The sequence below is a fragment of the Globicephala melas genome, chromosome 10, assembly GCF_963455315.2.
Source record: "Globicephala melas chromosome 10, mGloMel1.2, whole genome shotgun sequence".
NCBI classification, from domain to species: Eukaryota; Metazoa; Chordata; class Mammalia; order Artiodactyla; family Delphinidae; genus Globicephala; species Globicephala melas.
The window spans coordinates 51,379,999-51,394,532 of NC_083323.1; the positions used below are offsets into that span (position 1 = coordinate 51,379,999).

General features: G+C 42.6%; 1 protein-coding gene across 3 annotated transcripts in view; it reads right to left on the reverse strand.

Moving 5' to 3' along the window:
* TBC1D30 (TBC1 domain family member 30) overlaps positions 1 to 14,534 on the reverse strand; it is an 87,131-nt gene that overhangs the window by 19,101 nt on the left and 53,496 nt on the right. For all 3 annotated transcript variants that reach the window (XM_030866390.2, XM_060306178.2, XM_030866388.3), the window contains 3 exons: positions 8,538 to 8,706; positions 6,436 to 6,604; positions 1,933 to 2,038 (listed from right to left, as the gene is read on the reverse strand). In XM_030866390.2, the coding sequence (XP_030722250.1) occupies positions 1,933 to 2,038; positions 6,436 to 6,604; positions 8,538 to 8,706 (444 nt within the window). The remainder of the gene's footprint in view (positions 1 to 1,932; positions 2,039 to 6,435; positions 6,605 to 8,537; positions 8,707 to 14,534) is intronic.

A 14,534-nucleotide genomic window follows, 5' to 3' on the forward strand; every position in this document is an offset into this window, starting at 1 on the left:
ACAACCTCAACTCAAGGTAGAATATAATGAAGGCTCACAGAAGAGGTACAAGGAAAATGTGGTGAGGCAAAGGAGACGCTTTTAGCCGAGACTATCAGAACGTTTCACAAAGAAGATGGCGTCTGAACTGGACATTTCACAAGGAAGCAGGCCTGAAACACGTGAAGGGAGAAGAGAAAGACTGAACAGAGAGAGCAAAGGTGTAGAGGAGGCCTTTCTGGGAACAGGGAAGACAGTGTGACTTGACTAGACGAGGTCAAGGGTACAAAAGGGAGGAATAGGAACTATGGCTGAAAAGATGGGTTAATGCCGGACAGTCGAGAGCACTGGAGGATAAGCTGAGAAAGCCATGCTTTGTGTTGTAGGCAGTGAGTAGTCACTGTAGTCTCATGAGTGAGGGAGAAGGGATGAGATCTCACAGTCCCGCCTGGGGCATGTGAACCAGGCAATTCTGTAGGATGTAAAGGATCTCACACGTGGAAAATGCCAAGCTTGGACCTCACATCCACAACAATGTTCAATAAAAGGCCCTTCCCTCTAAGAGAGAGAATGAGCAATGAAGCAGCAGCCCAGGACGTGTAAGAGGAGTTGAAATCAGAACACAGAGGTCAGGGGCAGATAGAGCGTTCCACCTCTGAGACAGACAGGAAGGAAGAAAGACCAGATGACAATGCAAAGAAAACATGAAATACAAAATATGAATGTTCAGGGAAGTTATACCAGGTGGTCAGTATTCTCAGTGAATCGGGCAGCTGTCTGCTAAAAGTGAGGGATTCTGAGAAAGAGCTGGAGGTACCAGGATACAAGCAAAGGAACTGGAACCTCTTCACTTGACAAGTCCTAAATCAGGGCCTGAGTCTCTGTTTTCTAACCTGTTGACTGGGCTCCACCACCCAGAAATGACCTCAGGCATGGAACCCAACATGAAAGTTGACACCAAAAAAAAAAAAAAAAAGGAGAGAGAAACCACAGAGAAAGAAGGAACTAAGGCTCAAGGACAACCTTGGACAAGACCAACTGTTGGTCAGTGGGCAGGATGAAGGAAGAACTAGCAAGAGAAGCAGTGGTCAAAAGCGGGAGGAGGGCTTCCCTGGTGGCGCAGTAGTTGAGAGTCCGCCTGCCGATGCAGGGGACACGGGTTCGTGCCCCGGTCCAGGAAGATCCCACATGCCGTGGAGCGGCTAGGCCAGTGAGCCATGGCCGCTGAGCCTGCGCGTCTGGAGCCTGTGCTCCGCAACGTGAGAGGCCACAACAGTGAGAGGCCCGCGTACCGCAAAAAAAAAAAAAAAAAAGCGGGAGGAGACTGCAGAAAACTCATGTTATAGAGCCGAATGGAAGAGAGCGTGTTGACAAATCCGTTATCTCTTCTATACTCACTGCCAATTTTAATGATTTGGAGAATGTAATCTTGAGATACAGCAACATGCCAGAAAAATGACCAAACCCTTCAAGTCTTCCATTTTGAAATTTATGATTCATATGTAATAACATGAGTTGCAAATGTGGGCAAAACAAATAAACCAAAATGCTGATTAGAATAATCTCCTTTTTATCCTCAATAATCCCTTCTCAGAAATAATTATTTCTCCCCACATGTCTCCCTTTGCAGCTAAGAATCAGATTCAGAACAAATACCTGGTGATTTGGGGGGTGAGGGAGGAGGTGTTCTGGTGGTTTTTTGGTTTGTTTTTGTATTGCACGTTATGATTTTTAAGCAACACAGTTGGAACGAAAGCCGTAACGAATATCCATTTCTTCCTTCCTCTTGTGACACAGTTAGATGCTTAACAAATTATATATAGACTCTTGGTCATTTGAAAAACTACATCTGAGGACTGGGAAAATACATTTCCCAGGATCGCTGCTCTCGCACTGCTTGCTCCCACGGTACCAGGGTCCCCCGAGCCAAGGGGGGTGGCACTGCCCACTCACCTGCATGAGTTCATGGCTTTCCAGGAGATCATTCTCCAGCATCTCCTGGGTAAGGCGCCCCATGGTGCTATAGAATTCATCTGCTGTTTCACAACATTCTATCTGCCTAGATAAAGGACAGAAAAAGGAACTGTTTAGGATACCCACGCTATCAGGTACATGCTGCAGGCGCAACGAGACATGTTTTCTCTTGCCATCAAATTGACCAAGTTAGCAACCAACAAAAGTCAAAATCCTATGATACACTCACAGGACAGCCTGTTTTAGGCAGAGAAAAGATTTTAAAAATTCGAAGGACAATGTAAAGGTACTTATTCTAGGATGAGTTCCCACCTTTGCTATGCTGCTCCGCTGACTCACAGCCCCATCTGTGGCATCTTTATTGTTTCCATGTGACACATTCTACACATCAGAATACCCATCACGGATCAGCAATTATAACCAGGAAATTGGGTGCCCAAGTACAATTATTCCCTAGAGGGAATCTGTTTCTCTGGATCTGCAAACTGCAGTGGCATTGACAGACTGAAATCAAACCACAGTAGAAGTGAAAGATGAAATATACAAAAACTTTATCTGCATATTTCATCAGTCCACAGGATATTTTCACAGGTAGTCTTTTCAGCCCTTCTCAGGACACTGCTGCTAGTTGGAAATTACACCCTGTTTCTTGTGTTTGGTTCGACATGTAAATAAAGAATATGTCACCTCCCATCCTGTGAGACAGGTGAGACTTTAATCCTTCTTCTAGAGGGGGAAGGAATAACCCAAAGCAAAGAGACCTGTGTATTTGTTTTATCTATTATGACATTCTTTGTATAGCAAGATAACTCTATTTGCCCACCAATCATAAGACATGCTCTTTGGCATACACTAAGGTTAGGGGATTTCCATAGAGCCATCCAAAACCAATATGATGATGGGAAAATTCCATGCTCTGGAGTGCTGTTCAAATCCCACTGCCACAATCATGTAAATAAATAAATGAAATAAACGGCTGATGTGTTAATGAAAAATACCGAGCACGTGGGCATAAATAAAGTGGTTAAGTTTATCCCGTGAGTGGCAGGAAGAGCGAGGAAGAGAAGTAATGCCTAAGATGAGTTTTGAAAAATATTCTGCAGGTTGACAAGGTGGAAAAAGCATCCCAAAGATGTGGATACAGGAGACAGAAGGCACTACCGGGGGAAATGCATGTAGGTCCCCACCACCAGCATGGGAGCGGCTGCACAGCTGGGGGCGACAGGGAGAGCTGAGGGCAGAGAGGTGCAGAGAGCAGATCGCAATGGCCTCCCTTGCCTGCTGAGCCCCCTCGGGACAAGAGTCACTGAAAGGCCTTTAATATGGAGTGTGGGAACAGACATGCCCTTGGCAAGGTTGCCCGGGAGGTGGCATGGCGATTTCGGGGTACGATGGGGAGGCCAGGGAGGACAGTGCCAGGCATGAGGCAACGAGGGAGGGAATCAAGGCAGTCAGATCAGAAAAGAAAGGACATGTGAAAGAGATGCCAGTGGGGCTAAGTAGATGGTCTACAGCTTACACGTTCCAAAAGTACCGCTGGTATGAGCAAAGGAGGAAATTTCACGTTGCAGAAGCAGGGTGATGGGAAGGGTCCCATGGATAACCATACACAAGGCACATATGTTACTCAGGAACACATAAGCTGGAGATCACCTGCATACTGTTTACGATTTTTCCAATGGAAAGTTTGTGGACAAGATTACAGGCCCTGGAGTCTGACTGATTACAGTCAGAAAGATCCAGGATTAAGTCCCAGCTCCACTACTCGTTAGCTGTGGGACAATGAGCTAGTTAATTAGCCTTCCTGGGGTAGTTTTCTCACTTGAAAAGACAGGGAGAATAATCCTACCTACTTCACAGGGTTGTGGGGAGAATCGAATGAGATGATGTGTGTAAACTTCCTAACACAATGACGGCACGGCAGGTACTTGATGTTGTATACATGTTGGTTGCCTTGCCTTTCGTTTAACAAGCTGCACGCTCAAAACGTGTATAATTATAATAAGCAAAGACTATGAAACATTTAAAATTCTACGAGTCTGATTCATAGATCCCTGAACTTCATAAACAGGAGCTATTTATAAGCAATAGATTCACATTATTAAAAGCACAGATTATAGAGCCAAGGTACCTAGGTTCAAAATCAGGCCTTTCTACTTACTAACTCGGTGATTTGGGGCAATTTACTTAACTTCTCTGTGCCTCAGTGCCCACATCTATAAAATGGGGATGATAACAGTACCTACCTCATAGGATGATGGTGAGGACTAAATGAGTTAATTTTACATCTAGAGTGCTTAGAACCATGCCTGTCCTTTGCAAGCACTCCATGAATATTGGATTTTAAGTGTAGCTACTATTATTTCAACAGTGTGCCATCCCTGGGATGACCACATGAATAAATTCTGATCCTACAGATAATGGATAGATGGGAATAAAATGAGAACCACCTCTTTTCCTCCTGCCCCATAATTAAGCACTAACAAAAAGGGGACCGCAACTGACTCAGCATACAGTAAAGTGCTTTAGCATTTTAACCCCATAAGTTAATTACTCAGTAACTATCACACCAGTTAGAGTGTGACAGTGTTTGATAGAGAAATTATCAAAGCTCAAAGAGTTTACGAGGTGTAGAGTGGGTTGGAAATATGTGACTGCAGAAAGAGGTAGACATCGGAAGAAAGTAATCAGATAAGTAAATAGCACAACAAACCCCGCACAGATGAATTTATTTGCCTAGCTGAAAAGCTATGTACAATAAAACAAAGGCAAAGGAGATAGCTATATGATATTTAAAAATACTTCCACACAACAATGACTTTTTTTTAATCCCTGAATTGAGAGTCAGTGGATCTTTCTTACAAAAAGTAAAAATTACTGCAAGTCTCCAAGGAAACAACTGGTCATAGATAAAAAGGCTACTGAAAAAGTTTTTGATCCGTGTCGTCTATGGGTACCCAATCAAGTCATTTACAGCTCTAGGAAAGAAACATTAAAAACTTCTCTGCATCTCCAAGTGGCACATATATACAGTGGAATATTACTCAGCCATAAAAAGAAATGAAATTGAGTTATTTGTAGTGAGGTAGATGGACCTAGAGTCTGTCATACAGAGTGAAGTCAGAAAGAGAAAAACAAATACCGTATGCTAACGCATATATATGGAAACTTAAAAAAAAAAATGGTACTGATGAACCTAGTGGCAGGGCAGGAATGAAGACGTAGACATAGAGAATGGACTTGAGGACATGGTGGGGGGAGGGGGAAGCTGGGGCAAAGTGAGAGTAGCATTGACATATATACACTACCAAATGTAAAACAGACAGCTAGTGGGAAGCAGCAGCACAGCACAGGGAGATCAGCTCAGTGCTTTATGACCACAAAGAGGGTGGGAGGGAGGTTCAAGAGGGAGGGGATATGGGGATATATGTATGCATATGGCTGATTCACTTTGTTGCACAACAGAAACTAACACAGCATTGTGAAGCAATTATACTCCAATATAATTTTTTTTTAAAAAATCCTCTGCATCTTCAGTTAAACTGCAACGACGTCATCCTGATGTCTCTTCCAGTACCCCAAAGGCAGAATTTTAATGTAAGTCATAATATATTAGAGATAGGTGAAAATACCCTAGTTTTTTCAGCTCTGCTACTAGACAAGGATGTAAGTAAAAGCTGTTTAGTAGTAATAGATAGCAACATAGATAGCATAGATAGCAATAGATAGCAACATAATTGCAACATAGAATTAACTTTTTTTTTTTTTTTTTTACAGTACGCGGGCCTCCCACTGCCATGGCCTCTCCCGCCGCGGAGCACAGGCTCCGGACGCGCAGGTCCAGTGGCCATGGCTCACGGGCCCAGCCGCTCCGCGGCACGTGGGATCCTCCCAGACCGGGGCACAAACCCGTGTCCCCTGCATCGGCAGGCGGACTCTCAACTACTGCACCACCAGGGAAGCCCCTAGAATTAACTCTTGATGAAATGAAATAAGTTTTACTGTTGACTAGGTACCAAGCACCATGCTAGATACCCTTACACATATTATCTCATTTGATTTTATCACAGCTCACAAAATAAATTATAAAGATTCAAACATAAGCCAAATTGCAGTCTTAACCAACAAACCCACCCAGTCCTCTCCAGATCTGCCTGTTTCTCTTCCACCTACATTCCTTTCCCTCTCCCCAACCAGTGTCAGGAAAGATGCTGACAGCTCGGACCAGGCAGGACACCAGCACTGAGGAGGAGGAGACCTACAGGCTGGAAACAGCTTGCCTCCTTCAGTAAAATGGATTTTCTCTGCCCCCAACATTCACAGAAGAGCCAGCTGAGAGTTCAGAAGGCAGAAGCAATTGCACCGAGTTCACAACTTTCTCTCCTCCTCAAACCTAAATAGCAATCCTTTACTTGTTAGAGCACAAAAATGGTGTAAGGCCCTCAACACCACAGAAAAGAACAGCAGTGGGAAATCACTTACTCTCCCAGTTTTGCCCAGATAGCCAGCGACACCCTTAGGATGATTTCCGAACCTTCAAAGAAGACTGAATCCCAAATCTTTAAAACCGTATGGTTAGGGAGGCACGTAGCGAAGAGAGTCAGAAACCACTGCATCGTGAAGACATTCGTAAGTGGGGGCTCATATCCACCTGAAATAAAACAAACACTCTACATCTCTCCAGAATCGACAACTTGTAAGATATAAAAATACCCTCTTTCAGTCTCCCATGTCCACCCAAATATGTTATTTCCTGACTGATTTCTTTATATCTCTAAATTCTGCTTCCTTCCTCCTTTTGTCCTTCCTTTTTTTTTTTTTGAAGAACATTGGTGTGTTTAATTAAAATCTCAATAATTTGAACTTCACAGATTCTTTGTGATATTTCAGAAATCTTAACCTAAAATTTAATTTGGCTCTACCTATTGTGGGGTGCTGAAAATTAAGGAGGATGTTTTCCTTACCGAAAACAGGATAAAAAGGATTTTAACCTCTCAAAGGTAAAAGTTGATTTTCAAAACCTCCTAAAGCCTACCTTTATTCAAATGCTGCCGATAAAAATAAAATTGCTCATTAGCAGTTACCTGTCTACTTCTTAATTTATACATAGTTCTCAGACCACAATGGAATTAAACCAGAAATCAGTAACAGAAATAAAGCTGGAAAATCCCAAAATACTCGGAGATCAAGCAAAGTGAAATTTTACAATATTTTTAACTAAACTATACCCAGTTTTAAAGACCTGGGATCCAGCTCACTTTGAAGTTTCTGGATTCACTAAAAAAAGAGTCCCCTCCCATTTCCTGTGATCACATAAGCGTGTATTTTAATGAAATATAAAAATTTAGATATTTGGACTAATCCTCCCTCCAAATTACAGTCAGAAGGTGCAGTTACCCAAGTACAAGCAAAACAAGATCTGTTCTCCTGCACTCATTTTCTTGCTTCTTACCTATGAACAAAGGAATATCTTTGTTCAGAGACTAGAATCTGAGGTCACCACTTAAGCAAGTACAGGGCATTTAGGGGAAACATGGAGCCCAGTAAAAGTGTGTCTGACTCCGGGACAGAAAAGTTTGGTCTCTCTGGAAGCTTTATGAAATCCCCATCGGTTCACAAGTATACTGCACAGCCAAATTAAGTAAGATTGCTCAAATGAGTTAGAAGAAAATGCTTACAGACGCTCAGGTGTCACTAAAATTTCCAGTGTATCTTAATCATAGATAGGGTCCTCAAAATCCTTTCGTATTTTCCCAGATTTAGATGCATGGATCAGGAACTGGCAACCATTTAAAGGAAACATAGCAAACTTCTGACTATTCTATTTCTGGTATCCTGAGCACAGCCGGGGAAGTGCAAGCAGTGGGTATAATGACAGCTACGAGCTCAGGTACTTGGGAAGCTGGACAAAGCCGGCTAGATGGAGGAGACGCAGAGCTGCTTGCAGAGCTGTCTCCATCACCGCCCCACTCAGCCCAGTCCATTCCTGCAGGGCTCAGGTTCTAAACAGAGGTCCAGAAGAGCCCTTCTCCAGCAAGACCAGGCCCATTCATCTCAAGTAAATCTAAATACCCTTCGCATGAATGAATCAAAGGAACTCAGTCCAAAGGACTGCTTTTATCTCCTACAACTCTATGAAAATACATATTCCACTCTCCATAACATCAATGGTTGAGGCAAAACCACAGTCTGTGCTAAGTTGTACCTGTAGCTCAGTTTTAAAAAACTCCTGTAGTTTTGGTGCCAACTTAAAGCAGTTTAACTAGATGGCAAGACACGGATACCCTTCTTTACCTACAGTACAATATATACTTGGTGATCTGGCACTGGTGAAGTATTAGGTTCTTGTCTGAGTTCCTAACCATAACCAGTTAGAGGTTCAACATTTGCCCCTCTGTTTTTTGTTCTTGGTTTTGTTTTTAGTTTTGTTTTTGTTCTCTAGAAATCTATTTCATTGCACTAAACTCTCACCAATAGAAATATCTGAAAACACATATTTCCATTCAAGGTTTAGGCTCTTATGTACAGTGGAACCAGAGAAGTAAAGTATTTTCAAAGGTAAAATAGCATTGAATCATCACTACCTCCACTTTCCTTGTTCGCAGTTTTCTGAAGAGTATCCAGGTGCTGAGATAATTCCGGGAGCTTCAGTCTCAAGAGGTCTCGGAAGACGGCCATATCCACAGACAGTGCCCGGAGATTGTTGACAAAATAGCTTTCAGGAAGTACCTTGTCGATAAGGTAAATCATAATCTGAAGAAAAAGATAAAGAATAAGATCACTTCATATAGGCCGTGGGGCAACAAAGCCCGCGCACTACAAAAACTGAGCCTGCGCTCTAGAGCCTGTGCGCCACAACTACTGAAGCCCACGTGCCACAACTACTGAAGCCTGTGCGCCTAGAGCCTATGCTCCGCAACAAGAGAAGCCATCGCAATGAGAAGCCCGTGCACCACAACGAAGAGTAGCCTCTGCTAGCTGCAACTAGAGAAAGCCTGCATGCAGCAATGAAGACCCAATGCAGCCCCCAAAAAAACAAATAAACAAAATAAATCTATTAAAAAAAGAAGATTGCTTCATAAAAACCAGTATATTCACATATCTTAAATAGAACATATTCAAATAGATAAAATGCAGTTAGCCAAAGCACACTATCCTTTACATATGTCAGAACTAAATGTTCTGGATTTTCAAGGCTCCTCTCCCCCTGGGTAAGGAGCGGGCGGCATAACTGTCTAAGTACCTCAGACCCCACATCTGCCAATGTCTAAAACTTCTAGCTGGGCCGCTAGACCTGAGTTCATCCTATAAGTAGCTGTGATGATAAACACACCCCTCAGCCTCCTTCTGAGAAGCCACGGAGCACGTGCTTTCTCAGCAGCCGGCAGGAATCTCAATGTCGGCTCCCTGATATCAGCACGGTTTTACAACCTTAACCTGAAAACCAAGAGCTGGCCTGTCATGGAACATCCCAACTGCAGCCGGTCTCAAGATTCACTGACCATCAACCTGGGTTATTTGGACAACTGATGTCGGCTTTTTGTCCACTTCCTCTCCTGGGGGAGTGCAACAAGGTTTTGTTTGAGCAAATGGTACTTTTAAATTGGGATTTCTTTCATGAGATTGGCTCATGCTCTTCAAATTACTATTTTCATTCTGACTTTTCTATCTGATTTTTCTATCTTTTCTAAGATGTCAAGGACCACCAGAACGACCCAGCAAAACACACGTGAGTTCTATATGTCAGCTTGCATGCTCTGTTTACGCCCTCCTCCTTAGAAGACCTGCTCTTTCCCTAGAGCACAGAAAAAGCAAAATTAAGAGCAAAATCATAGGACTTCCCTGGTGGTGCAGTGGTTAAGAATCCACCTGCCAATGCAGGGGACACGGGTTCAAGCCCTGGTCTGGGAAGATCCCATATGACACGGAGCAACTAAGCCCATGTGCCACAACTACTGAGCCTGTGCTCTAGAGCTCTTGAGCCACAACTACTGAGCCCGCATGCCACAACTGCTGAAGCCCGCCACCTAGAGCCCGTGCTCCGCCACAAGAGAAGCCACCGCAATGAGAAGCCTGCACACCACAACAAGGAGTAGCCCCCGCTCGCCGCAACCAGAGAAAGCCCGCGCGCAGCAATGAAGACCCAATGCAGCCAAAAATAAATAAATTAATTTAAAAAATAAAAGAACAAAATCATAGTGGGTTCTATACGTTGGCAAAGAGGTAGCTGTCTCATATTTTGATTTTCAGCATATCACAAAACACTATTTTCAAAAAAAAAAAATTATCTCCCAGACCTGCCAAGGGCCCATTTCCCCCTCATCCTTGGCTTGTAACTTCTACTTTTACGGTCATAGTTGTTTTGTTTTGTTTCTTATAAATTTATTTATTTATTTTTGGCTGTGTTGGGTCTTCGTTGCTGCACATGGGCTTTCTCTAGTTGCAGCGAGCAAGGGCTACTGTTCATTGCGATTCGCAGGCTTCTCATTGCAGTGGCTTCTCTTGTTGAGGAACACGGGCTCTAGGTGCACGGGCTTCAGTAGTTGTGGTACACGGGCTCAGTAGTTGTGGCGCACGGCTTAGTTGCTCTGTGGCATGTGGGATCCTCCCAGACCAGGGCTCAAACCCGTGTCCCCTGCATTGGCAGGCGGATTCTTAACCACTGTGCCACCAGGGAAGCCCTAGGGTCATAGTTTTGACTAAGTCAGTAAGACTGGGGACATACTCTCAAGAAGGCCCCCCACGGCCTTTACTATAGGAGTGAACAGGCCCAGGGAACCGCCTTAGCCTTCTGACACAGGGTCAGAATTTACCAGGTAAATGCAACACCACCCTGAAAATAGGAGCTTAGCAGTAAAAGCAGTACGTTCAGCCTTTGTGGAGGGAGGAAGCCCTCACACAGGCCAGCAGAGGGGAGAGCAAATTGTCAGCAGAGCAGAGAGCACTGTCAGGGACCTCGCGCTCTACAGGTAAGGAGAAGATTTATGGGATCTGAAGGCAAAATTTAAAGGTAACAGTCTATTACTGCACTTTTCATCTAGAATAAGCTATATAATACCAAGAAAGATTTTTAAATGAATTTATAAGTTTTTATGAGGCATCACAATCCCTCAAAATTACATGAAAACAAGAAAAAGAATTCCGATTGTCACAGTAATTCTTGTGACACAATGAAATTCTCTGTCCAAACGCATCTCAAAATCTGACATAAGGGCTTCCCTGGTGGCGCAGTCGTTGAGAGTCCGCCTGCCGATGCAGGGGACACGGGTTCGTGCCCCGGTCTGGGAAGATGCCACATGCCGCGGAGCGGCTGGGCCCGTGAGCCATGGCCGCTGAGCCTGTGTGTCTGGAGCCTGTGCTCTGCAACGGGAGAGGCCACAACAGTGAGAGGCCCACGTACAGAAAAAAAAAAAAAAAATCTGACATAAGACAGAAGAGCCAGCTATGTACTATGTCAGCTATGTTACTTCACGTACTACTGTATTCCAAAGACCAAACATTAGATCTTTAAAAAAAATAGGATACATAATGGCAATAGAACTGACAGTCTCTTCAACAAATGGTGCTGGTACAACCCTACACTCTCCACAAAAAGTAACTCAAAAGGGATCATAGACCTATGATCTAAAACACAATACCATAATACTCCTAGGAGATAACAGAGCCTAGATGACCTTGAGTATGACTTTTAAATGACTTTTTAGATACAATACCAAAGGCACAGTCCATGAGAGAAATACTTGGTAGGCTAGACTTCATTAAAATTTAAACCTTCTGCTCTGTGAAAGACACTGCCAAGAGCATTAGAAGAAAAGCCACAGACTGGGAGAAAACATCTGAAAAGACAGATCTGAAAAAAGGACTGTCACCCAAAATGTACAACAATTCTTCAAACTCAACAATAAGAAAACAAACAACCTGATTAAAAAATGGACCAAAGACCTTAACAGACACCCAAAGAAGATATACAGGTGGTAAATAAGCTATGAAAAGATGTTCCACATCACAGTCATCAGAGAAATTCAAATTAAAACAACAGTGAGGTACCACTACACACTTATTACAATGGCCAAAATCTGGAATGCTGACAACAACAAATGTTGACAAGGATGTGGAGCAACAAGAACTCTCAGACTTTGCTAGTAGGAAGGCAAACTGGTATAGTCACTTTGGAAGACAGTTTGATGAGTTTTTTTTTTTTATAAAACTAAACATACTCCTACCATACAATCCAGCAATTGCACTCCTTGGTGTTTACCCAAAGGAGTTGAAAATTTATGTCCACACAAAAACTTACATGTGGATTTTTATAGCAGCTTTATTCATAATTGCCAAAACTTGGAAGCAACCAAGATGTCCTCCAGTAGGTCCAGACAATGGAATATTATTCATTACTAAAAAGAATCCAGCTATCAAGCCATGAAGAGACATGGAGAGACCATAAATGTATATTGCTAAATGAAAGAAGCCAATCTGAAGAGGCAACATACTGTATGATTCCAACGATATGATATTCTGGAAAAGGCAAAACTATGGAAGTAGTAAAAAGATTAGTGGAAGGGGGGCAGGGAGTGAAGAAAACAGAGCATTTTTATGGCAGTGAAAATACCCTTATGACATTCTAATGATGACTACGTGTCATTATACATTTGTCCAAACCCGTAGAATGTACAACACAAAGGGTGAACCCTAATGTAAGCTGTGGACTTTGATTATTGAAGTGTCAATGTAGGTTCATCGATTTTAACAAATGTACCCCTCTAGTGAGTGATACTGATAATGGAGGAGGCTGTCATTGGGGGGGGCGGGGGGCGCCAAGGGGTATATGGAAAATCTCTGTACTTTCCTCTCAATTTTGCTATGAATCTAAACTACTCTTAAAAATGAAGTATTCAAAAAATAATGGGGAAGCTTCAAATTTTTAACAAATAGTTAAAAACAAAACAGTTACTAAGAAAAAACAGTAAACACAAAAAAAGCAGGGAAAATGGTTTACCTACTCTGATAAACTATTCATTTCCCTAATAACTACAACTTGCAGAGGCGAAAAGAGCTGCTGGAAAAACAATGACACCCAATATTTTCCTTAGCATCAGAAGTGCCTTCATAAACCCAACCTTCCTCTGCATATTAAATGTCTAACCACAAGATTCCTAAATGATGATGATGTCATTTCATTCCACAGAGTTCATTTTCTTAGAGGCAGAAATATAAATATTCAGTTTCTCAGCTTTGAATAATCCATCTTTTTATGTGAATTTTTAGTTTCTCAAATATCACTGAGATTTTGTGATTTGATTGGCATTTATATCCCCTTTCCCAAACTTGTTTATTTCAACATTTCAACTGGACAGCTCTCATTTCATAGTCATGCAAATTACACCAGAAAAAAAAAAAAAACGACTAAAGCTGATAGACTGAATAAACAAAATTGCTTAATAAAAAATGTTTTAAACTCACGTATTTGATTTGTCACTGCCTCCTCCCCTTCACCCCTGCCTATTTGATGAACGAGTACCTTCAAAGCTGTTTCCTTAAATACATGAATGGAAAAATCAAGAGGGTGAATACAGATTTAGATGATGTCATGCTGGATTTATAGTTAATTACACCACGATGTGTATAAAACCAGGAGGAAAATGTGTTTATTTTTCCATATGACATTAAGTGAGTGATTAAGAATATCACTAAGTTATTTGCTGCAATCAAACACAGAATTGGGAGGAGGCGGGGGATCTTGAATACAAAGACTAAGTATTCATCCCATCCACCACACAACATTGCAATCAAAAACAGCTTCAGGATTCAAATATGAATAAGCAAGCCCATACTACACCAAGCAAATAAGGCAGTGGCCATCCTCTACATCTGAAACGCTTCATTTCTCATAAAGACTATTTGTGGTGACTCACTGAGTCACATTCAGACCTATAAGCTTAACTTGCTAGCGACCCATCTCAAAGTGTTTCCAGAATTTTTTTTACTAAAAAAGGCCCTAGGGCTTCCCTGGTGGCACAGTGGTTGAGAGTCCGCCTGCCGATGCAGGGGACACAGGTTCGTGCCCCATTCCGGAAAGATCCCACATGCCGCGGAGAGGCTAGGCCCGTGAGACGTGGCCGCCGAGCCTGCGCGTCCAGAGCCTGTGCTCCGCAAGGGGAGAGGCCACAACAGTGAGAGGCCCGCAAACCACAAGAAAAAAAAAAAAAGGCCCTAGACATCAAAGATTAAAAGATAAGAAACATAACTCACTTCCATAACCTTTCTCCACGCAAACACCTTCCATAACAGACATTCACTCTCAGCCTACTTCATTCATACCTTGCCCCAGATGTGAAAGCAACCTATTAACAAGATCCAACCAGAATTAAGCATAACAAATAAGGCAGTTTACAGCGTGACCTCTCAGGGTCTACACCTCCTGGCAGTCACACCCTTGTATATGCCCTTCCCCTTGAATACAAGCTGGACTACTGACAGGCTTCTAATAAATAAAACATACACTAACAGCCATAAAAGGGGAAATCGACAGTAACACAATCATAGTAGGGAACTTTAACACCCTACTTTCACCAATGGACAGA